The sequence below is a fragment of the Lethenteron reissneri genome, chromosome 30 (assembly GCF_015708825.2).
Source record: "Lethenteron reissneri isolate LAM-NWPU_2019-01 chromosome 30, ASM1570882v1, whole genome shotgun sequence".
NCBI classification, from domain to species: Eukaryota; Metazoa; Chordata; class Hyperoartia; order Petromyzontiformes; family Petromyzontidae; genus Lethenteron; species Lethenteron reissneri.
This window is the reverse complement of record NC_083808.1, coordinates 5,254,591-5,280,732: the sequence shown is the minus strand read 5'-3', so window position 1 is coordinate 5,280,732 and position 26,142 is coordinate 5,254,591. Positions and strand designations below refer to the sequence as shown.

The 26,142-nt window shown below is 44.9% G+C and overlaps 1 protein-coding gene across 1 annotated transcript in view; it reads left to right on the top strand.

Annotated features, from left to right (window-relative positions):
• LOC133349441 (sodium- and chloride-dependent creatine transporter 1-like) overlaps window positions 1-13,070 on the top strand; it is a 39,867-nt gene extending 26,797 nt beyond the window's left edge. Inside the window, exons 7-13 of the mRNA XM_061562883.1 lie at window positions 216-340; window positions 4,325-4,437; window positions 4,880-5,017; window positions 6,086-6,188; window positions 7,611-7,711; window positions 8,620-8,790; window positions 10,856-13,070. Of these exons, the coding sequence (XP_061418867.1) occupies window positions 216-340; window positions 4,325-4,437; window positions 4,880-5,017; window positions 6,086-6,188; window positions 7,611-7,711; window positions 8,620-8,790; window positions 10,856-11,017 (913 nt within the window). The 3' untranslated portion in view covers window positions 11,018-13,070. The remainder of the gene's footprint in view (window positions 1-215; window positions 341-4,324; window positions 4,438-4,879; window positions 5,018-6,085; window positions 6,189-7,610; window positions 7,712-8,619; window positions 8,791-10,855) is intronic.
• Window positions 13,071-26,142: the final 13,072 nt, after the last annotated feature.

Below are 26,142 nucleotides of genomic sequence, written 5' to 3'. Positions count from 1 at the left end.
GAGTTCCGGCTCGGTATGGCGAATATCACCAGTGGAAATCCACCAGTTACACGAGGGCCCGGCGTTGGCTTGGCTCTCGGACGTAGCAGTTGGGAAAGGGGCGATTGGAAGTCCGGCCTCCGGGCCACATTGCAGGAGAAACATTGCCCCCCCCCCACCCCCCAACCGCCATTTGACCCAGCGACACTGGCCTCGTTCTGTGTTCTTTTCTCCAGGGACACGTTCATTCTGGCGCTCGTCAACAGTGGCACGAGCTTCTTTGCTGGCTTCGTCGTCTTTTCCACCTTGGGGTTCATGGCGGCCGAGCAGGGCGTTGACATCTCCCAAGTGGCCGAGTCAGGTGCGGAGTCACGTTCCACTCCCTTGTCCTGAAGCCCAGCCGTAGTGCAGCTCCGACTTGGTGACGATACCAAATTTTGGATTTCTTTAAATCGCAGCACAATTTGGGATGTTGCCCCCGTGGCGTACCGGCGATCGCACTCCATTTGCAATGCGATCCAGGAGTCACCTCTGTCCACCCAGCGAGTGTAAATGGGGACACCACACCCAATGGGCACGTCACGTGTGGCGGGGTAAAGTGTGGGTAACCCCCCCCCCCCCCCCCCGTGGCTTCCACCTCTGGAGCAAGGGGCAGGCAGTCAACAGCATGGGTGCCTGAGGGCAGGGAGCTCCTGACTGTGGGGGTAAGTGGAGGAGAGTGAGCGACCTTCCGCAAAGCGAAGGTTGACTGGGAACTTCGACATACGGCCTTGGTTGACCGAGCCGAGAGCTGTAACAGTTTCTATTGGCTTGGGCTCGGCTGCATTGCCTTCGTTGCTTCATTGAACATGAAGTGTTTTGGGCGGCGCGATGAGAACCGAGATTGCGGGGGGCTCGCGATGGCGTGGTGGCTGACACAGTGCCGCGCGTGCTTGTGAGAGTTCTCTGCGGTGGGGCACGATCGCTTCAACAGGTCACATTGACTCCATTTAGCCCGCGGCATCCCGTGGTTGGAAACATTTCCGGGGGGTCCTTTTTTGAGCGAATTGAGTCACCCCGTCTGTCACCACCAACTCGCGCAGCACTCGGAGGCTTTGAAACTCTTTCCCCCCCCCCCCCATTGGGCCCCCCCCCCCCCCCAAAGCCTGCGGAAGTCGCCGTTACTCTGCTAATTGAACGTAGTAATAATAACCCTTAATTGCCTGCCTTTCGTCAACGCCTTCCAGGACAGTGTGTGTGTGCGCGCACGCCGTACCACGATACAATGCTCACAGGACACCAGTTGTGTTACATATCGGGTCTCGTTTTACGTAATTAATATTACGTGAACATTGCAATCGCTCAGTTCATGAAGAAGGCGTTGCTACACTGCGCCAAATTTACGGCATTTTCATGATGTTTTGTAATTTTGCCAAAATATCCACCAAACTCGATTGCACAGCGGAGGAGGTGATGTGTTGTTGATTCTAATCACGCGCAAGGGGATGGAACAAAATTTTATTTGATTAATTGCATGATTAGCGACGTCTCATCGGCCATTAATTGAATGATTGACTTTTGCGCTTACAATTTTCAGTAACTCACTTTTAACAAAATGAAAGGAGCACCAAATCCTTTGCCTGCGACTATTTTCACAAACTTTTAGCGAGCGGATGATTAACCCACTCAAAAAGCATGCCTGGCTGCGCGCGAGCAGATACGGTGCCAATGAGCGAGGGGCCCTTCGCAGAAATTCGCCGCTCAAGTCGTCAAAAGTGACAAGTGCTGTACCTTGAACTTTATGGCGAAGGGCAAATTCGATAAAGCGGAGCAAATGTGGCGTGCTTTTTGTTATCAGGTGGGACATCTTATCGTGGAACAGGGCTATGGTAATGGCGCCACGTACGTTCGGGACAACAGGGTTCGAGTGAAGCTACAGACCAGCCCTCAGAGTGGCATGGAACGCATCCACAGTAACTGCTCGTGGAATTTGAGCTTTTTCCCGTGGTTGTGTTGGAATCCCAAATTCCCGTTCCGATCATGGGCGTGGAAATGCATTGACATGGTGCGAATTCACGACTGGAATCCCCCCCTGCAGACAAAATGTATGCTGCTGATGGAATAGTTGAATCTGCGTCTCGCATTGCAATAAAAGTGTGCTGGGACCTCATGCAGACCATAGACTGGAGCCATGAGCTGTCGGGGTCGTGAATGATGAATGATTGGAAACTGGCTTACGTGATACATAAAACCATCGTCCAATGGGACTCGGAGATTCCATCTACAAGCATCACACACCTCCCGCAATTAGCAAGTCTATATTTGCGTGGAGTATAATGTGACCATTTGTGACCTCTCTGGATGCTTGGGTATTTTAGAAGGATCTGCGAGAGGAGGTCGAATATATGAACGTGTTTATTAATTGACAGTTGCACCATGCACAGTTAACTTGCTGGGCAAAATAACTGCCCACAAACTATTTTGAACGTAGGTAAATGTGTTGTTGAAGTCAGCGATTTAAGAATAGAGTGCTGTAAACTATGATGCGGCTGATAATATAAGACGAGCCGGCCTTTCCCAAATGAGACTCTTAAAATGAATGTAAGACGAGGGGGTACTAATGAACAGGAACTCATGTGATGACTTCTTAAGTTAATAGTTACCTATTTGAAAGATCTCGTTTTTTGCAGCAGTATTGATCGACACACTGGACTCGCAATCCGAAGGTCGCTCGTTCGATATGAACTCCCCATCACCACAGTTGAATCAATGGGAACATTTCCTTATTCACCTCCGCGCGTGGCGGGGCGAAGTGTGGATGCTTCCACCTCTTCCAAGATGCCTGGCTAGTGTGGATGAGAAGGCCAAATACCCATCAGTATAGTGGGGGGTTTTTTTAGCACTTCCTCGCGTTGAGGCCCTTTTGCCAGCAGTGGGATGGGTAAGGAATCACAGGGCTGCACCTGTACGTCTTTAGTGAACGTGCTGTCCTTTTGGAGCCATTGCGGACGCTGCGGATATGTGCCGGACACCATTTTCCAAGAACTGGGTGGGGGGCGGTCTATTGGTCAGGGCGGATTTGTGACGGTCAGATATATTACTCTCCGCAATGCAGGGGGCGGAGCGGCGGTCTCGGCGATCAGGCCATCGCGCCAACAACTTGATTTGCCGGCGACGGGTAACATCAGAGGCGAAGTGATATCTGAACTGGTGCCGGCTGCCTCTGCCTTCACCAACGCGCACAGACCAGCACGGGGGTTTACGGCGACTGACACGGCACGGGGAGGCATCAATTCAACTGCAGATTGACAAAGGGCCCTAAAAAAAAAAATCCATACATTTACATTTCAGTCATGTGCGTGTGACGTAAGCTGACATATATAGACTGATATGTATGGTACACGTGCGAGCACGTGGTATGTGTGTACATGCTTGTAAATGGGTGATAGCTGCCTTCATAATAAATGTCTCGTGCAACGCATGTGGGGAAATCTTTATTAACATTCCGTTGATAGGAACACAACTCCAGTGTCTTTGAGGTTCATGGGAAGGTTGCACAACTGAGAGGGCACTTGATGTACTCTTGCCACTGCAGTAAAGCGTGCGTGTGTTCTGAGTTGGCTGGCTGGCACCTCAAGGGCCAGAGCACTGAGCGGGCACTGCCGAGTCCCTGGGTTCAAGTCGTTTGTTCAGCTACTTGTGGTTAGACTAGGTCATCGGGTGTGCAGTGAGTTCATGGTCTCAGCCTGGTCACTCGCGCAAGAAAAAGAACACAAGCTATTGTTTTTATTGTACTTAATTTGGCTTATTCCAGCTATGGATGGCGAGATGTTAATTACCTCGCTCGGTATGCAGGAGGTCGTGGGTTCGATCCCGACTCTGACGCATGTATATTTGGAGTTTGCACGTTCTCTCCGTGGTCGTGTGGCAGTTTTCTCCACGTCCTCTGGTTATCCCCCACCATATTTGGAACCAGTATGCATTTTCCACCTGATAAGCTACTTCGTTGAGCAATCATTATTTGTGGCCAGGTCGCTTCTGAAAAAGAGCTATCTAATTGAGTGGGCCTTACCTGGTAAAACAAAATAAAAAATATAGTTTCTTTTTTCGATTGAAGTGACTTGAGAATTCGTTCTGCGATGTGATTTTGCAGGGTTATTGTTTTATACGGTGTCGTGCAGGTTCACACACTGGAAGGTGAAGTGTTGAAAATGAAAATGCCTTCAACTCACAACCCCATGCCGAGAGCGTGATTACAACAATATTGGGGGGGGGGGGGGGGGGGGGGGGCGGGGGAGAAAGAAAAGATATATAATTGTGTGTTTTTTTGGTGGTGGCTGCTGTGCTGGTGTGTGGCCTACTGCAGGTCCAGGCCTTGCCTTCATCGCGTACCCCAAGGCCGTGTCCCTCATGCCCGTGGCTCCACTCTGGGCTGCTCTCTTCTTCTTCATGCTCATTCTGCTGGGGCTGGACAGCCAGGTGAGGGCCTGGGCCACAGCGTGGGTGGACGGTGACAGCACAGATGGTGGCAGTGGCTACAGTTGTAATTTTGATCCCGTTGTGGTGAATTATTGCATAGCCTATGTATGTTGAACTTATTTCGCACTGTACGTAGCCAACTGTGCTAATTGAAGGTACGGGTGGAAGGATAACAAACTCAACGTAAGGAGTTTTAAAGAGATTATCTTTCAATCTAGATTTAAAAGTGCCATATACCTTTCGGTGGCTTCCTAATATCGGAAGGAAGAGTGTTCCAGACGGCCGCAGAAGCGCATCTGAAATCGCGCGATGCGGTGGCCGTCTTTGTTCGACGGCGAGCCGAAAGCCGCTGCGAGGATGACCGGGGTTCGCATGATGGTCTATGTTCTACTGTACCCTTATCAGCGCGCGCGTTTTGCTCGACGCTCGGTCTGCCGCACAGTTTGTTGGCGTCGAAGGCTTCGTGACGGGAATTTCCGACCTCTTCCCCGCCGCGCTCACGGGCGGCTACCGCCGCGAGGTCTTCGTGGGCGTCTGCTGCTTCACCTCCTTCCTCATCGCTATCTCCATGGTCACCGAGGTGAGCCACCGTCACTATCACCAGCGGCCACGACCTGTCCACCCGGTGGATGACCGTCTCCCCAAGCCGTCGCCGTCTCTCGCGCCGTTTACGTTGCAACATTCCCGTCCAGCTCTTGAGCCGCGAGCCGCTTTCCTCGCTCCGTCTCTGCGGTGGACATCCCCTTGAGCGTGTTCACTCCATTGGCTGTCTCTCCATCATTAGTCTCGACCGTCAATCATCGTCCCTTAAAGTGATGTATCCTGCCCAAGCCCACCTGAAGGGTTGTTGTTGTTCATTGTGTCCGGTATATATGTTTATGATTAATCATTAGAGGTGTGCCAATGAAATAATTCGACTAGCTCCTGCACACCACCTGATTTCATTGCTCCACCTCCCCAGTGGACGGCTTTCGGGCATGCTCCATCCTTTGGCTGCCACTTGGTCATTGGTCTCTTCCCAAGCCCACTTGCCCTCCTCAGCAGTCAACGTTGCATGCCAGAATGTTCGTCAACTCCGTGGAAATTCCAAACGGGCGAACCCGGCCCGTGTGAACGCTCGCTGCTGTTGCCGGTTGTGCGTGAATGTCGGAGCCAACACAAGTGCTCTATTGTGAGCGTCGGTGAAAGCAATCCTTGGTGTGGCTCCGCGCCAATTCAGCTGTCAGTGTGTGACATTCACCAGCCTCAAATTAGTTTCCCATTTAAGCGCCTTTGCCACACTTCACATCTTGCGTTTAGTTAAGTTACGCAATGAAACGCACTGACCGGAACGACAAGGGATAAAATGTGCCACCATCGTCGCAGCGTTATCGCACCGGTGCTAACCGGCCACTTGCCATAGCAGATATTTGTTTTCAATATTTGCCTGCGCAATAACAACACGGTGTAGAAGCAAAATAAATAAATATTCACCAACGGGATATTCCGAATTGTTACGCTGCCATAAACCCACGCTGCAAAAGCCCGTGTTGACGCACTGGGACGTTTCGCAAAGCGGAGCGGCCATGTTTTACGTGACCGCACACAGCGCGGCGCTTTGCCGTGAAAAGACGCTGACGTCGGCCTTGTGTGTGTGTGTGTCCCGCAGGGCGGCATGTATGTGTTTCAGCTGTTTGACTACTACTCTGCGAGCGGCATGACCCTGCTGTGGCAAGCGGGATGGGAGTGCATCGTCGTTGCCTGGGTCTACGGTACGCACGCTCGAGCGTTGCGGTGGCGACGTGGCTCCGCGCGGCGGTTCATGGCTAGAGCCCAGTGGCCGCCCTGGGTGTGTTAACACTGTGGGTGTGTCAACACTGTGGGTGTGTTAACACCGTGGGTGTATGAATCACAAATACGCACCGTGTGCTTCATGAGCGGATGTTAAAGGTAGCGTGGCGTAAAAAAAAAAATGTTTGCCGGTGTAATGGTCCAATTTCGAAAAATCACTCGCAAAGTACAAAAATTGGGTGAAGCCACCAAGTAACATTGCCCCCGACTAAACCTACTACAGACGAGATGCGTCTGTGAGAAACAGTGCCTTCGCGACAGCTTTGCGGTCTGGGAATTAACGTCGCGGATACCAAAGGTACCAATTATTCGATCTGATCTGTCCGCAAACTATCCCTGCTACGTAATCTTCAGTGGGATCGCACGGTGTGAACGCAAAGGCACGAAGATTAAAAAACCGCCACCGACCTGCGGTCTTGGTGTGGTCGATCGATGGCAGTGCCAAAACGTCCTTAAATATTTGTGTTTGCACCTCATTCAGTGATGTTTTTGTGAGCCTGGATGGGAGGGAGAAGAGTGTTTGAGATGGAGAGGCTGATGTGAGCCGATAGGGCACTCGATGCTGGAGAGAGACGGGTGAATATATTTATTGATCAGGAACTCTACGATTCCTTATTTACAATAACCCCACTCCACATGCTAAAACATTATTTATGTTTAAAATTGTATTTAATATTGTTGCGAGGGTATTAATTTCTTGATTGGATTTCATCCTTTTATTTTGCTTTCATACGATAAAATTATTTTCATTTGGCTTAATGTTGCATTGTTTGTTCAATTGGAATGTTGTTGTATAATAGTAATATTCGTGTTGTTTTTGTTCTTTACGTAAATTCTGCATTCACATGGTGTATCTTTATTTACTTAGGTCTCCTTTATATATAAAAGATATGCTTTTTCATTGGGTTGTTACCTCGATAAAGCTCTGCCTGAAATTATTTAGTGAATGTATTACAAATATACACATCGACAGGCCTATTTGCAGGTCGACTCAGCCTTAAATAAGTACCATGTGCAGTGGAAACATCGGTACCGGGGAGACAAAGGTGGCTACGTGTGGTACTGGCCACCCAGCCCCTTGTGTGCTGTGTCGGCATGCATAGGTGGGCACTAACAGCACTTGCCCCAGAAATCTGTTAAAGGCTATTCGGGGGATTCTAGATTTGAAGCTTTCGTGACTGCAAGGATTCATATTCTTAGGTTTTTTCGGTAAAGTCACGTAGGTAAAACATTAAAATTAATTATTTTATTTTACTTTTATTAATTTTAATGTTTTACCTACGTGACTTTACCGAAAAAACCTAAGAATATTCGGGGGATCTTTGTCTTTGTGTGTTGAGCAGGTGGGGATCGCTTCATGGATAATATCGCTCTGATGATTGGCTACCGCCCATTCCCCTGGATGCGTTGGTGCTGGGCCTTCGTGACACCGTGTGTTTGCACGGTAGGTGAAATTTGAGGATGTTAACATCTCTCAGGCGAAATTTTAACTCCCTCGCCTGGTATACAGATGGTTGTGGGTTGGATCACGTATTTGGAGTTTGCATGTTCTCCCCGCAGTGGTTGCATGCATTTTTTCTCCGAGTCCTCTGGTTTTTCCCTACACATTTAGAATCAACGTGCGTTGAGAGTATTTGGCTGCTCTAAATTTCCACGCGATAAGCCACTTCGTTGAGCTATCATTTGTGGCCAGGTCTCTTCTGACAAAGAGCTACATAGCTCAGTGGGCCTTACCTGATAAAATATTAACTAGTTTTGGTTTAATTTATATATTTTAAATACATTTGAATATGTAATCATTTGTATTGGCTTCTTCAATGTGCGAAGAGGCTTCAGTGCTTTGTAGACCTGAGTAGCTATTCTGGATAGAGCGGCATCTATATCAGTGAAAAGCCAGACAACATTTGTTCCCTTCATTAACCAGCAGTGAGTGACCCACATGGCGAAGTGTGGCCAACCTCTTCCCCCAGAATTGACCGGCACACCTACACCGAGACCTCTCATTGTGTTGAACCTATCCATCAATGTTTCGTGATATCAATTCAGATGTTTGTTTCGTGCTCATTGAAGGTACAACATACTTTTGTTTTAATTTTAAGCTAAAAAAAATTAAATCAAGGAAAATTTCAATTAAATAATTGAAATATTTACCAATGGAAAAGAGGTTTGTGGTATAAGTGGACTTTCACTTGGCATAAATAAATAAAGGATGCATGCATGAGTACACAGAGCTAACATCCAAGAATAATGTATTGAACTAGTTGAGATTTACCCAACCACTGTTTGCATGTATTGATTCACCGTGGTGTTCCCTTGTTTGTATTTCCCATTTCGAACGCTTCCACCGGACAGGGCATCTTCTTGTTCAACCTCCTGAATTACAAGCCGCTGACGTACAACAAGGAGTATGTGTACCCCTGGTGGGGCGAGGCGCTGGGCTGGTGCATGGCCCTCTCGTCCATGCTGTGCATCCCGGTCGTGGCAATCTATCGCCTGGCACGTACCAAGGGCAACCTCCTGGAGGTGAGATCCCTGCTCCAAACCCACCTGCGTTGCTGCTGCTGCTGCTGCTGCTGCCACAACGTTCCACCACCTCCCACCTGTTTAGTGGAAAGTTCTTGCAGGATTCATCTTCTTGGTTCTTTCGGTAAAGTCACGTAGAAGGGAAGTAATAAAATAATAAATACATTAAGACTCTGCCTTCTCGACAGACCTGTTTTCCACCTTAAGACGGCTGCTTGCGTTGTGGCTGAAACGTCGTAGAGAATAATTTTGTTATGTTTTATTTTTATTATTTTATTACTTCCCTTCTACGTGACTTTACCGAAAGAACCAAGAAGATGAATCCCTGCAGTCACGAAAGCTTTAAATAGAAATTCCTGCAGGATGTTAGAGCTGGTGACTTCCGAGACATGGCTAAAGAGCGACATAATGTATGTATGTTGAACTTCTTTCACACCATACGTAGCGAACCGTGCTAATCGGAGGTGCGGGGGAAGGACAACAAACTAAACACAAAAAGCAGTTGTCACAAAATGAGTTTTCAACCTAGATGATTTAAAAGTGCATCGCTCCAGTGGCTTTCTAATATCGGAGGGAAGAGCGTTCCAGACGGCCGCAGAAGCGTATCTGAAAGCACGCGGTGTGGTAATAATTAGACACGCCCAAGTGGCTTGGGTCAGAGCACTGCGCTGACTAAATCTGTGGGAAGCATTTGGCATAATCTGGAGATAGGCCCTACATACATGAGGGGGTAACGCTCAAAGCTCCGCATAGATAGATTCAAAAACTCGTTGCTTTACTGACATCAGTCACTTGACCACTGTGCAGCTTAGAAGCGTACTTACAATACCTGGTGTTCTCAGGCAGTTTTTCACGTGAGTGTTTTTGCCTGTGATAAAGGAAGCCAAGAGTACCTAGAAAAACCCACGCAAGTTATGTTTCTTTTGTTTAACCAGGTGAGAGCTCAAAAGATGAGGATATCGTCTCAATTGTTTTATCATGTTGATACTGGCAAGAAAGGTCACGGAGATAAATAGTCTCATTAGTAAGAGTTGACCAGCGGCATTAGTCTGCCAGTAGCGGCGATATTTGCTATGTATGATCGCAATTGAGTAATTTGCGGGTAGTTTCTAACGTGGAAATTTTGATCCTGACACTGGCACATAATGAGACACTCGTGTGAAGGATATCGGAGGATTTTTAACGTCCGCTTTGAAGCAGACTGCACGTTTGATGTTTCTCCCTCCTGCGGTGATTATCATACGAGGTGATAACGCTCAAATCTCACCATAGATGGATTCGATCCATTGCTCTACTGACATGTCCCTGCCACCTCACAGTTTTGTGGCCATTGAAATTATATAACAATGATGAACGATTACTAAATACCAGCAAGGAGGATGAGCAGATGGTGCAGGCGTGAGGACATCTGGTGATTGACTTCCGATCCACTCCTCTCTGTTGTTCTTCTCCAGCACCTCTCGATTAGTACGGCTGGCTACGTACAGTGCGAAAGTTCAACATACTTACAACCACCCTCTCCCCTACCTACCAACCTCTACCAATTTGAATCTGAATGTGCTATTTTATTGAGGGACTGTGTATTGCCTTGGTGTGGTCTGGGACTGCTTTTGCTGTTGTTTTTCTACCTTGCCCAATTCGAACATATATACTTTATCTATAAAGTCACGTAAGTAAAACATCAAAATTAATAAAATAATAAAATAAAATAAAGATCACGACGTTTCGGAGGCAACACAAACGTCGTGATCTTTATTTTATTTTATTATTTTATTAATTTTGATGTTTTACCTACGTGACTTTACCGAAAACACCTAAGAATATGATTTCTTGCAGTCACGAAAGCTTCAAGTCTAGAATACTTTATCTATTTGATGTTTCCATTTTTAGTGATTTGCTTTTTTTTCCTATACCTGGCACTTCTATCGTTTATTTGTATTGTTTGTTGTTGTTGTAACTTTCTGACCCATCCCCTACTGGACATCCGTGAAAAGCAGCTTCATAGCTCATCGAATTTCTCCAGGATGAATAAAAGATTCTGATTCTGTCTCCATTCCGTCTGCAGCGCTGGCGAATTCTGACAACCCCGGTCTGGGGCTGCCACCACATGGAGTACATGTCCCCGACAGAGCCGGCCCCGCAGAGCATCCAGGACGTGGAGACGACCCCTCCGATCGCGCTGACTCCCACGGACGAGAAGGTGGTGCTCTGCGAAACCATCATGTGACGAGCGCATCGATATTCCCGTGCCGTTTCTCTCGGCAAAAAAAGAAACAAATTAACCTTTCCTGTGCGGGGGGCATTTCTTGTGCCCGAGATGAGACAAATAATTGTCGCGGTTTTTATTTTTTATTTTGTACCACATAGATCCGTGTTATCGTGATGCTGAACTTTTCCTTTGTAATCGGATGCTGCTGTGCAAAGGATGGATGATGGAGCGGAGATATTCATACGAATGACGGTAAAGATGAATGAATATTTCCCATGACAAAACAATATGGATTCTTCCCCAATTTGCGACCACGTCAGCATTTGGCAGCAGTTATTGATCAATGGCACTGGTGTTCGAAATAAGCTGTGGAACTTCGTACCCTTTCAGGTGTTATATATATATAGATTCTCGTTAGTGACTGCACATTTCTACAGTTGTATTCAGTGTTATGGTCGATCACAAAGTGTTGACTGTTCCGAAGACTCTATCCTAGTCGACGTGCCATCCTATAGAAGCTGCATTTCTATGCATTGTTGTGAGCCGAACCAATGGAAGAATCCACATGTTATGGATCATTATTTAGAACCTAATTGTCCACCTGGGCACGTCTGTATTCTCGTATTGCACCACTAAAGTTCGATGTAGAATATAGTTAAGCATAAAATGCAAATGTCTGTAAGTGTTCATGATCGCTGCATCGTTGCCAAACATGTGAAAGTATATCATGTGGGGTTTATCACGTGTGTTTGAATGTATTAGTCTGCGCGTGTTTTGTGCGTGGATAATTTCAACGCGTAAAACTCATGTTTCGGTGTAACCAGTAACGAATTAAACAAAACAAAAATCCACCACGCACGGATTTGGAACCGTCAAGAGAAAACAATGCAATAAAGTGTGTCGAGGTGTTTTTCTTGCGGGAAAACGCCGATGTACACGACGGTTTAGCGCTGGAGGAGGATGAAAATCAGAGTTTTGGCGAGAAGGCGACAGTTCGCCCCGTGCCCGAGTCATTGCAACAAAATTCCACAGCGGCAGATGCAATCACGATTCGTGGCTTTTGGTCACTGGTTCCCGTGTTTGTCTGTGGGATGCCCACTCTTGGCAGGAAAGAGTGCATTCTCGTTATACGTTCGGCATGACGTTTTAAAGTTATCTAGTGGTAGATTGTAAAATGTTTATAGTTTGTGTCTTCCATGACATAGTCTGGGTATAATAATTCACTCCATTATCAGACGTTACCAATCACCTTGTAATGAATCAGTGTTGGTTATTAACCTGTGACAGTCTTCCAAGAGATGTTATTCTTAACAAAAAATATAATCCATAACTGCTGTGGTGTTCAAAAAAATCTTGTAAAATCCGACTACATTTTTAAAACCTAATATCAACTATTCTTCTTGGATTGAGTTCAACTTACCAAGTAATGTCGGGCAAAGTGGGTCATGTTTAACGTCCACCATATTCCCCTTAATGCAATGTTTTTTTACATGCATTTTTAGATTAAACATCAATATATTACTCATATATTGAACTCTAAAAGGCCATACAATTGATTTGTATAGCACATTCTGGTGATTTTAATGTTTTGTTCACAGCCTTGTTAATCCGTAGAACTCGGAAGGATATTTAGCATTGGTGTCTCTTGCTAACAGAGACCTCTTCTACAGTTCCAATGTAACACATCCAGACACTTCAAGTAATTAATACCAATCGGAAAAACTCAAAGAAAAAATAATCGTTCACTTTTACGCATTTATAGGTTTGTAGGTTTAAAATGATACGTTTTTAAATGGTGTTGTCTTTTAACAGGTATTAAAATGTACATGTATAAGATGAGGAATTGAGAGGTATGTTGCTGTAGAGGTTGAGATGTATAATGGAAACTGAAAGTGGTGCCCTAAGGTTAACATCCTCCGCTTTCGTGAACATTATACTGGTGCTTTGACTGAAGAATGTGACCGATGTAAGTAACAGAGTGGAAATTCAATGCACACTTTACATCCTACTATTTTTTGCCCTGTACATAAACAAAAAAAAGTACAATAAATAAATACCGATTTACAAAGGATATATAGCCTCTGATTGTTTTATTTGTCTAAAATAATTCATTGGCACATTATCGTATATCCTGGTTTTGTGTTGTACGTACATCATGTGTTGAAGAATAATCGTAAACTGCTGGTCTCTGATTGGAAGGGGAGCAATGCTGCTTGCAGTGGTTTGTGCACTGGTGAGCCGAGTTTGATTTATGGCCACGGCTAACATCAGTGGCAGGCGGATAATCTGAACCGGTCCCCTTTACTATCCCACACTGACCAGCATAGTACAGTCAAACAGTCCAGACAACACCACCACATGGGGAGGCCTTCATTCAGCAGTGTAAGTTATGACAGAGACTTACGAACATTTCACTATCGAACTTTCAGAGATACGAACAAAACTGTCCGTATGTCCAGTTGCCTGTTCGGACCGAGAGTCGTAAGTTCAAACGTTGCGCAACAGATAGCGGTGTTGGCATCTACATATTAAGAACCAGTGGCATGTACATCTACAGGAGATTATACAAATCTTAAAGCCATTCCCCGTGTTTAGTGTAAATGCCGTACAACATGTTTGGAATGGACAGAAGTAAAAAGTTTGACTTACGAACAAATCAACTTACGAACAGACGTCTGAAATCTAACTCGATCACAAGTAGAGGAGTCCCTGTACTCTCACAACCGTGGTGTGCTTTGTTGGCTTACTCATGGGAAATACAACAGAATCGCCCTTGTTCATCCCATTGGCAGCGGTAATTCTGATCATATTACTGGTAGGAACCTCCTGGTTACACGAGCCCACAGGGATTTATTTTGTCCGTCCATCCGTCGTGTATCCAAAAATGGGAGGGTTGGGGCTGGGTGGGGAGGGGCTGGGTGGGGAGGGGCTGGGTGGGGAGGGGCTGGTCACCTCGTGGTGCCCTTATAAAACTCAACGTTTAACCTACTCATGCCGGCTTGTGCCCGCCCTCACAGTCGGGCATATTTGCGGAATACACCACGCCGCCATTGACCCTGGCCATTGACCGAGCATCCCAACGTTCCTACTAGCTCCCTCCGCAGGTATGTGTTTTAAATTCCATTTCTACCGTACCAGTTAATTGCTCCAGGAATTTATCACAATAGGACTTCATATAATAGTCGTGATGTTATTGTCACCCGAGCAAATGGTGGTGGTTGACTTGTGTACAGTGTTGCTGTGGTGGATTGTGGTGTTTTTTGGGAGGCGAATTGTACGAATGTTGTGCGACTCCCTTCCTGTGGGTGTCGAGGTTGCCATACCCTGGCTCGCCAGGAGAAGGCAGTACAGCAAGTGGAACCAATCGCCACCTGTTTCTATCTGTTCGGGCATTGAGTGTTCTACCCTCGCATGCGTAGGGTGTTCTCCGGGTGCTCCAGTCTCTGTCCACGTATAAACACTCATTAATTGGCGGAAAGGTCTTAAAATAACCTAATGCAGGAACTCTCCTGAAAAAATGTGGCTTTAATGGGTAAATCAGTAAAATAAATAAACATTTTTTGCATGTGGATGTCGCTACTCATGAGCATCGATTCGACTATAAGTGTGCGAATTTAAGCTTCCCAGCACTTCTTTCAAGAACATAATTAGAATTTGAATCAATCACCCAAGGACAAGTGGCTATGCATGTTCTAAGGTTTAGGCCTGGCGGCCAACCCGATGTCTGTGTGTGGGGTAGTCTGCCAGAAAAGTCTTAACGACTTCACAGGCAGGCCAAGTTTAAAAGTAGCAGAGCCACTGACAACCGCCTTGGTCGGTGACGCCGTCACACCAATCTGATCAGAAGGCATCGGAGCCTTCAAGTCAGATTGGTGCAAAGGGAAGATGTGGGAAGATTACTAATTTAATGAATAAGGGACGGTTGAAAACCGTTGGACAAGGCAAAAGGGGATTGGAGGAGGAGAGGAGAACCTGCTAGAAAGGGGTGTACGGGTATATAAGGGGCCCAAGAGAGAGAGAGCTCGGGGTGCATTCTGGGGTGAAGCCTCTATAAGTATGGTCTCGACGTGTCTGCACATTATCTGCGAATAAACCATGAAGTCTAGCTGTACTTACCTCGTCCGAAGCTCTTTTCACACGAAAACCCCGGCTAGCCAGAGTTTTTCAGCCAATTGAAATTAATTATCTAAAAAATATAATAAAAGTATAATTACATGAAAATTATTTACTGAATACCTGTTGTATAGTAATTTTTAAAAAATGATAAAATTCACAAAAATGTGTTGTATCATTTCGATTTAAAGCTTTCGTGACTGCAGGGATTCATCTTCTTGGTTCTTTCGGTAAAGTCACGTAGAATGGAAATAATAAAATAATAAAAATAATTAAAGAATAAAAATAAAACATAAAATTACTTTATTATGCTTTATTTTTATTATTTAAAAATAAAAACAAAACATAATAAAATTATTTTATTATGTTGTATTTTTTTTATTTTATTATTTCCATGCTACGTGACTTTACCGAAAGAACCAAGAAGGTGTTGTATCATGTATGTCTAAACTAGTAAGTATTTAGCATTTAAAGTGTATTAAATGCACTTGCAATGGCGGGGTGGTGACGGATGGGGGGGGGGAGAGATGGGGGAGTGGGAGCGGAGTGGGATGGAGAAGGGAGATAGTGGATGGAGAAGGGGGGGGGGAGAAGGGGGGAGATGGAGGAGGGGGGAGATATGAGATGGAGGTGAGGGCGATTGGTGATGGGGGAGGGGGGAGATGGGGGGGTGGTGGAGGGGGGATGGAGGACAAGAATGCCGAACCGACCGATATCCCACTTACAGAGATGGCTACAAAGCAGTGCTCGTCACGGAATACATCAAGTGCGTTGTTGCTGCGTTTGGCTTTGGAGAGTCAAACTGCCATGTGTAGTTGTTTCTTTTTTCACACTATTGTTATGTAGGCCAGGCTTAGTCACAAACCGGGCCTCTCCATAACAAAGGCTCAGCCTCTTAAGCGTCACCTTACCATATTAATAAAAGTGTGCCGTACTTGGCCCTTCCCCTCTCCAACCATTATATATACGGAGTGGTAGCTCTTGTAATCTCTCATTTACTTGATACAGCTGTCGTGGCTGTGACGGTTCCACCTGAAGACGGAAGCTTGTGTTGCCTCCGAAACGTCGTGATTTTTATTTTATTTTACTTTTATTAATTTTAATGTTTTACCTACGTGACTTTACCGAAAAAAACCTAAGAATATGCACACACTGCTCTATGTACTACGATACACGTGCACACAGGTTTTAGTTTCATGTTTAAAAAAAAATTAATTGGCGGCCAGCGATACTTTTCCGGTCACCGAAGCATGGCCCCCCCAATGAGATGGAATGTCCGAGATCTTCGCTGCATAAAGTACTGGACTTAATTTTAATAAATGCACAGCTTAATTATCATAATGTGAACAAGAAGCAGCTGGCATCGATATGTAAATCAATGCAGAGTGCAGATAATTGTCGTAGTTCAGTGGATGATGTATCATGGCTAATGTGATCAAAGAGCAGGATTGTATGCAGAATCGTGGCACTGTATTGCCATCATTGGAAAGCATGCAATGCATCTTCAGCAGCGAATTCCATCGCTACAGCAAATAAGGTTACATGGGTAAATGATTGCCCTCCGACTTCCACACTTTCAAGGTCTCTTGCTGAAGATTGTTTTAAGGACACTTATCTTTGTTTAATCCGTCTTTCAAAATGTATTCTCGTGTGTGCAACGGACTGCCAGGGTTTGTTTAAACGTGTACCATTCTCTTTCGCCTGACCTTGGGATTTGCCAAATGTCAATCAGCAGAATAGGTTTATTGAGCGGGGTTGCTGTTTGCAAATTTCTAAAAAAGAAAACAATGTGCACATTCAATGCTGCCTACAAAATGAAGAACAGCAAACATTGTAATTCCTAGTAATAAAATAATAAAAATAAAAATAATAAAATAATATTATATTTATATTAGATTATTTTATTTTATTATATTATTATATTATTTTATTATGTTTTATTTTTATTATTTTATTACTTCCCTTCTACGTGACTTTACCGAAAGAACCAAGAAGATGAATCCCTGCAGTCACGAAAGCTTTAAATCGAAAAATTGTAATTCCTACTTTTGTCACTGCCAACCCAAGTTTTAAAATTATTATTTTTAAACCATGACCTTTGTGTCTGTGGAGGTGGAGTGGTTCAGTGGCCTGTGCCACTGTGCGAAATGGTCCTGGAACGATCCCTTGACCAACGTGGTGAAGTATGGTCACACAACCTCGATTAATACAAGGCATGGGGCGTAACTTCATACAACATATGATTAAGTGAGGACTGTAAATTACCTGCAAATTCAAAAGTAATGGTTGTTAATTACTGTACTGACACTAATAGTGGAAGAAATAATCTTTCGTAGGAATGGTTGTTAATTACTGTACTGACACTAATAGTGGAAGAAATTATCTTTCGTTGGAAATTTCTAGTTTGACCGGTAAACTGCCAACCCAAGTATTTTTTTTACGATGACGCTGAGTGGTGGTGGTTGCAGTAGCTTGTGCCACTGTGCTATGAGCCCAGTAACCGGAGTTTCAGCAGTGAGTGGTGACTCACCAATGGTGAGTAATATCTGAACTGGTCCTGGGTCTATCCCTTGACCAACACGGTGAAGTGTGGTGACACAACATCCATGAATGCAAAGGCACGGGGCATCCTTCATCCAACAGAGGATTCAGTAAGGACGGTAAATTGTTACGTGCCAAATCAAAAGGAACGATTGTTAATTACTGTATTTACGATACTGGAGAAGAAATTAAACTAAACTATCTTCTTGGTTCTTTCGGTAAAGTCACGTAGAAGGGAAGTAATAAAATAATAAAAATAAAACGTAATAAAATACAATTTATTGTTTTATTTTTATTATTTTATTACTTCCCTTCTACGTGACTTTACCGAAAGAACCAAGAAGATGAATCCCTGCAGTCACGAAAGCTTTAAATCGAAACATTGTAATTCCTACTTTTGTCACTGCCAACCCAAGTTTAAAAATTATTATTTTTAAACCATGACCTTTGTGTCTGTGGAGGTGGAGTGGTTCAGTGGCCTGTGCCACTGTGCGAAATGGTCCTGGAACGATCCCTTGACCAACGTGGTGAAGTATGGTCACACAACCTCGATTAATACAAGGCATGGGGCGTAACTTCATACAACATATGATTAAGTGAGGACTGTAAATTACCTGCAAATTCAAAAGTAATGGTTGTTAATTACTGTACTGACACTAATAGTGGAAGAAATAATCTTTCGTAGGAATGGTTGTTAATTACTGTACTGACACTAATAGTGGAAGAAATTATCTTTCGTTGGAAATTTCTAGTTTGACCGGTAAACTGCCAACCCAAGTATTTTTTTTACGATGACGCTGAGTGGTGGTGGTTGCAGTAGCTTGTGCCACTGTGCTATGAGCCCAGTAACCCGAGTTTCAGCAGTGAGTGGTGACTCACCAATGGTGAGTAATATCTGAACTGGTCCTGGGTCTATCCCTTGACCAACACGGTGAAGTGTGGTGACACAACATCCATGAATGCAAAGGCACGGGGCATCCTTCATCCAACAGAGGATTCAGTAAGGACGGTAAATTGTTACGTGCCAAATCAAAAGGAACGATTGTTAATTACTGTATTTACGATACTGGAGAAGAAATTAAACTAAACTATCTTCTTGGTTCTTTCGGTAAAGTCACGTAGAAGGGAAGTAATAAAATAATAAAAATAAAACGTAATAAAATACAATTTATTGTTTTATTTTTATTATTTTATTACTTCCCTTCTACGTGACTTTACCGAAAGAACCAAGAAGATGAATCCCTGCAGTCACGAAAGCTTTAAATCGAAAAATTGTAATTCCTACTTTTGTCACTGCCAACCCAAGTTTAAAAATTATTATTTTTAAACCATGACCTTTGTGTCTGTGGAGGTGGAGTGGTTCAGTGGCCTGTGCCACTGTGCGAAATGGTCCTGGAACGATCCCTTGACCAACGTGGTGAAGTATGGTCACACAACCTCGATTAATACAAGGCATGGGGCGTAACTTCATACAACATATGATTAAGTGAGGACTGTAAATTACCTGCAAATTCAAAAGTAATGGTTGTTAATTACTGTACTGACACTAATAGTGGAAGAAATAATCTTTCGTAGGAATGGTTGTTAATTACTGTACTGACACTAATAGTGGAAGAAATTATCTTTCGTTGGAAATTTCTAGTTTGACCGGTAAACTGCCAACCCAAGTATTTTTTTTACGATGACGCTGAGTGGTGGTGGTTGCAGTAGCTTGTGCCACTGTGCTATGAGCCCAGTAACCCGAGTTTCAGCAGTGAGTGGTGACTCACCAATGGTGAGTAATATCTGAACTGGTCCTGGGTCTATCCCTTGACCAACACGGTGAAGTGTGGTGACACAACATCCATGAATGCAAAGGCACGGGGCATCCTTCATCCAACAGAGGATTCAGTAAGGACGGTAAATTGTTACGTGCCAAATCAAAAGGAACGATTGTTAATTACTGTATTTACGATACTGGAGAAGAAATTAAACTAAACTATCTTCTTGGTTCTTTCGGTAAAGTCACGTAGAAGGGAAGTAATAAAATAATAAAAATAAAACATAATAAAATACAATTTATTGTTTTTTTTTTATTATTTTATTACTTCCCTTCTACGTGACTTTACCGAAAGAACCAAGAATATGAATCCCTGCAGTCACGAAAGCTTAAAATCGAAATTTAAACTAAACTATGTAAACTAAGTTGTGTTTATTTTACCAGGTAAGGCCCACTGAGCTATAAAGCTCATTTTCAGAAGCGACCTGGCCACAAATGGTAGCTCAATGAAGTGGCTTATCATGTGGAAAAATATAGCAGCCAAATTAACGCGTGTTTCTAAATGTGGAGGGAAAAACCGGAGGACCCGAAGAAAAACCCACGCGACCACGGGGAGAGAGACACCGCAAACTCCAAACACACAGGTGTCAGGGTCGGGATCGAACCCACAACCTCCTGTACATACTAGGTGAAGTAGTCAACATCTCCGAGCCACCATGGCGCCCAATTCCCAACAAAAATTCTACTTGAGTTGGCAATTGCTGCTTTGGCTGGTACTCCGAGGACAACGGCCTCTTTCTCAAGTCAAAAAATCTCCCCTCGATTTCCGTTGGGGCGCAACGGGACGATAACCACGGAGCCAGCTTTGGTACAGTGTGCAGCGTGAACATTGGCAGAGGCGTGATTTAATCCTCGAAGTAATAGCGGCTTATCTCTCCCAGCCCACAAAACAATTTTAAAGTGTTCCGTGAACAAATAAATCAAGCCATCGGGTTTGCGGCCGTTTGAACAGGCACGGTGCGGCAGAGGACTTTTGCATCGCAGATTATGGAGCAGTGTGGCTCATGGAGCTGGGGGCCCCACTAAGCCGGTTGAATTAATCCCGAGCTTGAGGCTTGGCAGCTCCATCGGTTTGCACGTGGCATGCCCTCCGAAAGTTGAGGGGCAGTGTGTGTGTGTGATTGCCCTGGGATTGCTGTGATCAGCTCTGTGAGGACTTTCCCCGGTCTTCTTGGTTCTTTCGGTAAAGTCACGTCTGTCTCCCCGACAGACCTGGTCTTCACCTGAGGACGGCTGCTTGCGTTGTGGCCGAAACGTCGTGAGAATTATTTTATTATGTTTTATTTTTATTATTTTATTATTTCCCTTCTACGTGACTTTACCGAAAGAACCAAGAAGATGAATCCCTGCAGTCACGAAAGCTTTAAATCGAAATTTGACTTGCCCCGGGTTACGCTTGATGAAGATGGAACATGCCGTTTCGTGCGCTCGGAATTTTTAGTGGCCACGGCAATATTTCTTTCTTTGCTTATGCAACGAGTTCCGTGGGGTGTGGGTCACACGGTTGGGTCCCCACGAAGATCTGTGGAGCCGTGCCAGCCACCCCCTTCCCTCAGCAGGTTCATTGCGTATCGCAGATATTGTTTAACTCCATTTATAACTTTAGGTATAACTTTAAAAGCAAGTTTCAAGGGCACGTGGCAATGAGATTATATGCTTTCGTAACAAAGTCTTGTGCTTGCGCTCGTCTAAGACAGTCGCCCCATTATCGATTTCTCGACAAAATGGCAGTCGCCGTCGTAACAACAGTGGCCTTGCCTTGAATGCACACCAGTGCATCCTTTTTGTTTAACTTTTATGTAAAAATTTAAATGAACTTAAAATTCTCATGGAATTTATCACGCACATGATATAATTTTTCTACGCTATTTACCGTTATAAAAAAATAGCCCAGTTATTAGCAAATACAACGCAGAGTTCAAACCCTAAGTTAGACTGACCTCCATTCAGCAGTGGATTGACAAAGTGTGCGTGAATTATTTTAATGCAGGATAGATCTAAAAAATGCAAGTGCAAAACACTACCAGTTAAAGGCAGTGCAATTTGTCATTCAAAGGCTCATATTACAAAGGATCTGATTGCCAAAAACACTTTCACGAGGGTGGCCGGGTGGGTTCAGGGGTCAGACCGCTAAAGCTTGCACCACTGTGATCCTCGGTTTGAAGCTGGCCAGCCACCTGTGTTTAAACTGGCCTCTCGAGTGTAGCAAGTGCAGCTGTAAATACAGGTTTAGACGGGGGGTGGCCAAGCCCCTGGTGCCCATGCCTCATTGCCAGTTGCGAAGCAGATTTCGCTCCTCCATCTCATGCCCTGGGCTCTTTCGCGTTCGTCTGGGAAAACAGACGGGCAGAACGTGGGTCATCGCAATTCGAATGGACCAAAGTGTACCGAGACTGCTGGCGACGCTGTGGTGTCACATGCCATGCGACACACACAGACAAAGACAAAGATCCTCCGTAGAGCGTAAACAGACTGTAGGGGCAAGTGCTGTTAGCGAGCACCTATGAAGGCCGGTACGGCGCACGAGGGGGTGGGTGGCCAGCACCACGTCCGGCCGGCTTTGTCTCCCAAGTGGTGATGTTTACACACCTCACCAGGTACTCATTTGAGGCCCAGTCGACCTAGGGGAGCCCCACAACCCGTTCAGATGAAACGTCACCGGTGTTGGCCGTGAGCGGGAATTGAACTCGGGCCGCCGGGTTCGCAGCGCAGCGCTCTAACCGCTACAAAGACAAAGATCCCCCGTATAGCCCGTAACAGACTGTTGGGGCAAGTGCTGTTAGCGTGCACATATGAAGGCCGGCACAGCACACGAGACGGGTGGGTGGTCAGCACCACGCCCGACCTCCTTTGTCTCTCCAGTGGCGATGTTTACGCATCGCACCGGGTACTAAGTTGAGGCTGAGTTGACCTAGGGGAGGCCTAGGGACCGATTCAGATAATCGTCACTGGTGTTGACCGTGAGCGGGAATCGAACCCGGGTAGCCGGGTTCGCAGCGCACAAGGGCTCCCGATGGTCAAACGTGTCAAATGAGATGAGCGTCATCGGGGGTTAAAAACAGAAAATGTACGCAGATGGATGGCGTGATTTTTTTTTCGTGGCTGAATACGCGGTCATAAGTTGAACGCATGCTGCGAGGGCGCACGGCAGATTGGATCAACTTGGAAAATAAAACCATACTCTTAGTTTTTTTCGGTAAAGTCACGTAGGTAAAATTTTTTCAAAATATTTTTATTCATACTCTGAGGTTTTTTCGGTAAAGTCACGTAGGTAAAAAATAAAAAATATATTTTTATTCATACTCTTAGGTTTTTTCGGTAAAGTCACGTAGGTAAAAACTAATTAAAATTTTTATGAAAATAACAACATATTTTTATTTAATTTTTCACCTACGTGACTTTACCGAAAAAAACCTAAGAGTATGAATCCTTGCAGTCACGAAAGCTTCAAATCTAAAATAAAACCAGCTTCGCTCGCTCGCTCGCTGGCGCACATCCCGAGGCAGTTGCGCGGAGTTTTTTGAGCCGTAATTTCTCGAGGCCTATTTTTTGCCGCTGAGAAACATAACCCACCTCCCCCAGCCCCTGCCCTCTCCCCCACGCCACGTCAATGTTGACAGGGCACACGCTCTCAGCAAGAGGTCGCCTTCCAGCATCATGTGTAACAAATTGTACGTTGAATTGGGCCAGGGAGCAGAAATGCACTCTTCTGCAACAGCGTCGCTTTGTTAAAATAGAGCGCCTTTTTATTTTACAATTTTAGAGAAGCTGATCGTTAGCAACCACCCACCACCCCACCACTTGAATTATAACTGCACGGGTCTGTTGCTGTTGCCTTTTTTGGTCTGATGTCAACATCGTCGCCGCCGCCGCCACTACCGTCTGCCCTCCACATTTGTTTATACGCTCATGATTCACTGCGACGATGGATTGAATCTGCATTTGTACATTATTTCCGTGGTACACGGATGAATTTGATCTGTTAATACATGGCAAGTACTTTATGTATGCAGTCAATGGAATGTTGGGGTAGTGTGTACGTATGCATGCATGCCTGTATGTGCTCACGTGTTTACCCAATGTTTTTTTTTAATAGGATGAGGCATCCAACCCGTTATTGCCGTTCACATTACACGGCTATATATTTATGTTAATTATTATACCACATTCTCTGATTAGCGTCTTGCTTACTGCCTGTTTTCAGTTTTCATTATGAGTCGAGATATGCATATTATATTGGAGCGCCATGATAGTCGTCTGTGTACGTTGTGCAATTCGTTTTGAGTGTTGTGTCCCAACGTCCCTATTAACACTGAAAAGTAGACAAGGGGGTTAAAGTGAATACTGCCAGTGAGTTTAACATCAACCAAGAGTCACTGGATTGCCTTGCTTCATTTTTTTATTTATAGGCGGCTGCTAATTAGGGCTAATTCGCGACGTGCATTCAAACCGTCTGTCGAGTAAAACCTCTTGAATCTGGACTCGGCGAGGGAGCGTAACGTCACACCACTAGCAGAGCACGTGGACAAGTGGAGAATTCGGTGAGCCCGTGTAATTGGGCATCGGTCCACCATGTGCTCTACGCGCAGAAACGTTGTGCGGTCTCATTTTACCGTTGGGCATCACTCCGCCACCATGGTGACAATACACATGGCAGTATAATTATGAAAATGAATTGATGAAAGATCTGTCCATACGCAATGTTTTTGTTATTTACTCTATCAGCCTATGGACTAAAAACATACGGCATTTTCAGTGAAGCCTTTTCAATAATTAATTGGACACTTGAGATTTACTTAGGGGACAAGGGGCATTGTATGAAAGCAGGGGGGGGGGATGATGCCCTGTGGTTTCCATGAGCCTCACCGTGACATTCGGTCAACATACACCGTGTAAAAGTCATGCAAAGGAATTTCCTCCAAAATTGATACTTTGACCGCACTAAACATGTCTTGCTGACATTGTCATTATAAATCTAGATCAGTTATTGACCGATGGAAAAGTACATTTTGTATCGTATTGACAAATGCACACATTCTTAATCCATCACTGAAGTGTCAGTGGACATTTATTTTCGTATGGTATTTGGTGTCACCCAGGAGTAATCGCAATACATCAAAATGTATCGACATGTATTACTTAGAATATTAATAATAACGGACAGCCCATTGTAAATCCACCACTCAAGGCTCCCCCAGAGTCATGGGGTTTTTTTGATCATACTTTACCATGGGGGCTCAGTTCAGATATGGCTCGCCGTGGCTGGGCGTGGAATCTCAGCTTGCCAGGCTCAGAGTGCAATGTGTGAACCTTTGCTCCACTGCTGCATGCAGATGACTTATAATATGCACAATGTTGACGTATGTTGGGTCGTATCATTACCAAATATCAAATTTTCAGTATTGCATAGGTCATCTTGATATACTACCTCACTATGTTCCCAAGTGTGCTGTTTGTGCTCATAGGCTAAAAATAAGGAATCACTACCCAAGCACATGGTAGAGTGATGGGTGTATGAAGGATCCATGAGAGTGTGGGTGTCATGGTGTCTCAGCTCAACATTCCACTTGAAAAGAGTGGAACAACATGGACGTCCAGAATTAACGCCTCATTTGAGACCCAAACATCACCGCATCTCGTGGCTTTTGACATTCCTCGCCCTCGACTGGTGGAACCATCAACGGAATCAGAATGTTAAAAGGCTGATGGGCACATCTCCTTCATGAATGGTTCAGTCATGCGACTGTGGCCATGCAACCCAAACTTTTGGACGATATAGTGAACCACTTTAGTCTGCGCCCCTTCAGTGGAAGAGGAACAGCAAAACTACGCAAACTCTTTCCCGAAGCCCTCTTGTCGAGGCTAGCAAACCTCGATATTTGCATTGAGCTCCTGAACGCATAACAGTCGTGCACAAGAATAAAATGGAACTTGAAAATAAAAAAATACACCGCTCTCTCTACAAGCAGGCTTCAAAGCATCACTTCATCGGGCCCCACCTCCTCGCGCGCTCAGTGGCTCACTCAGCCAATCAAATGAGGGGTGTGAGGCCCTCAGAATGATTCCATAGGTTTTTTTTTCTTCTCCCGAATTACATAACTCGAATAACCTGGCTCTTGCATCCACAGGCCATAAAAGCCTCCCATTTTGTCAAAGCACTGTACAGCAGAGTGGCTATCTCAGAGAGAGGCTGTTTACATTGCAATGGCAATTACCATTGTGCTTTGACACGATGTAAAATCCAAACGTGTTTGGTTGTAAATCAGTTCATTCTGCATTCTCGACGTGTGCACATGCAGTGCAGTAAATGTGTAGCTAGTTAAGTGCTTCTAATGACCCTGTAAAATTATGCAGCTACATTAGTTGAAATAATACCAGCATAGCAGAGAGCAAAGTTAAAACGTAACTTTTTCATTACTCTGACTTTTAATGACACCATAACATGCTCATTTATTTCACGTAAAATGCTTCGGTTACATTGTTTTTGAATGGCTGCAGTTCTTGGAGGTGCATGTGTGGGTCATAAGCCTATGAGGTGCTGACGGGAAGCTGCACATTCAGCCCTTTCTTAAATACTCGCTGACTTTTGTGTCTGCACGTATGGGTAGTTAGCTGTAGACCACGTGGTTGTGGAACGTTAGGGGCAGTCTCGATTGCTCGAGTCCAGTCC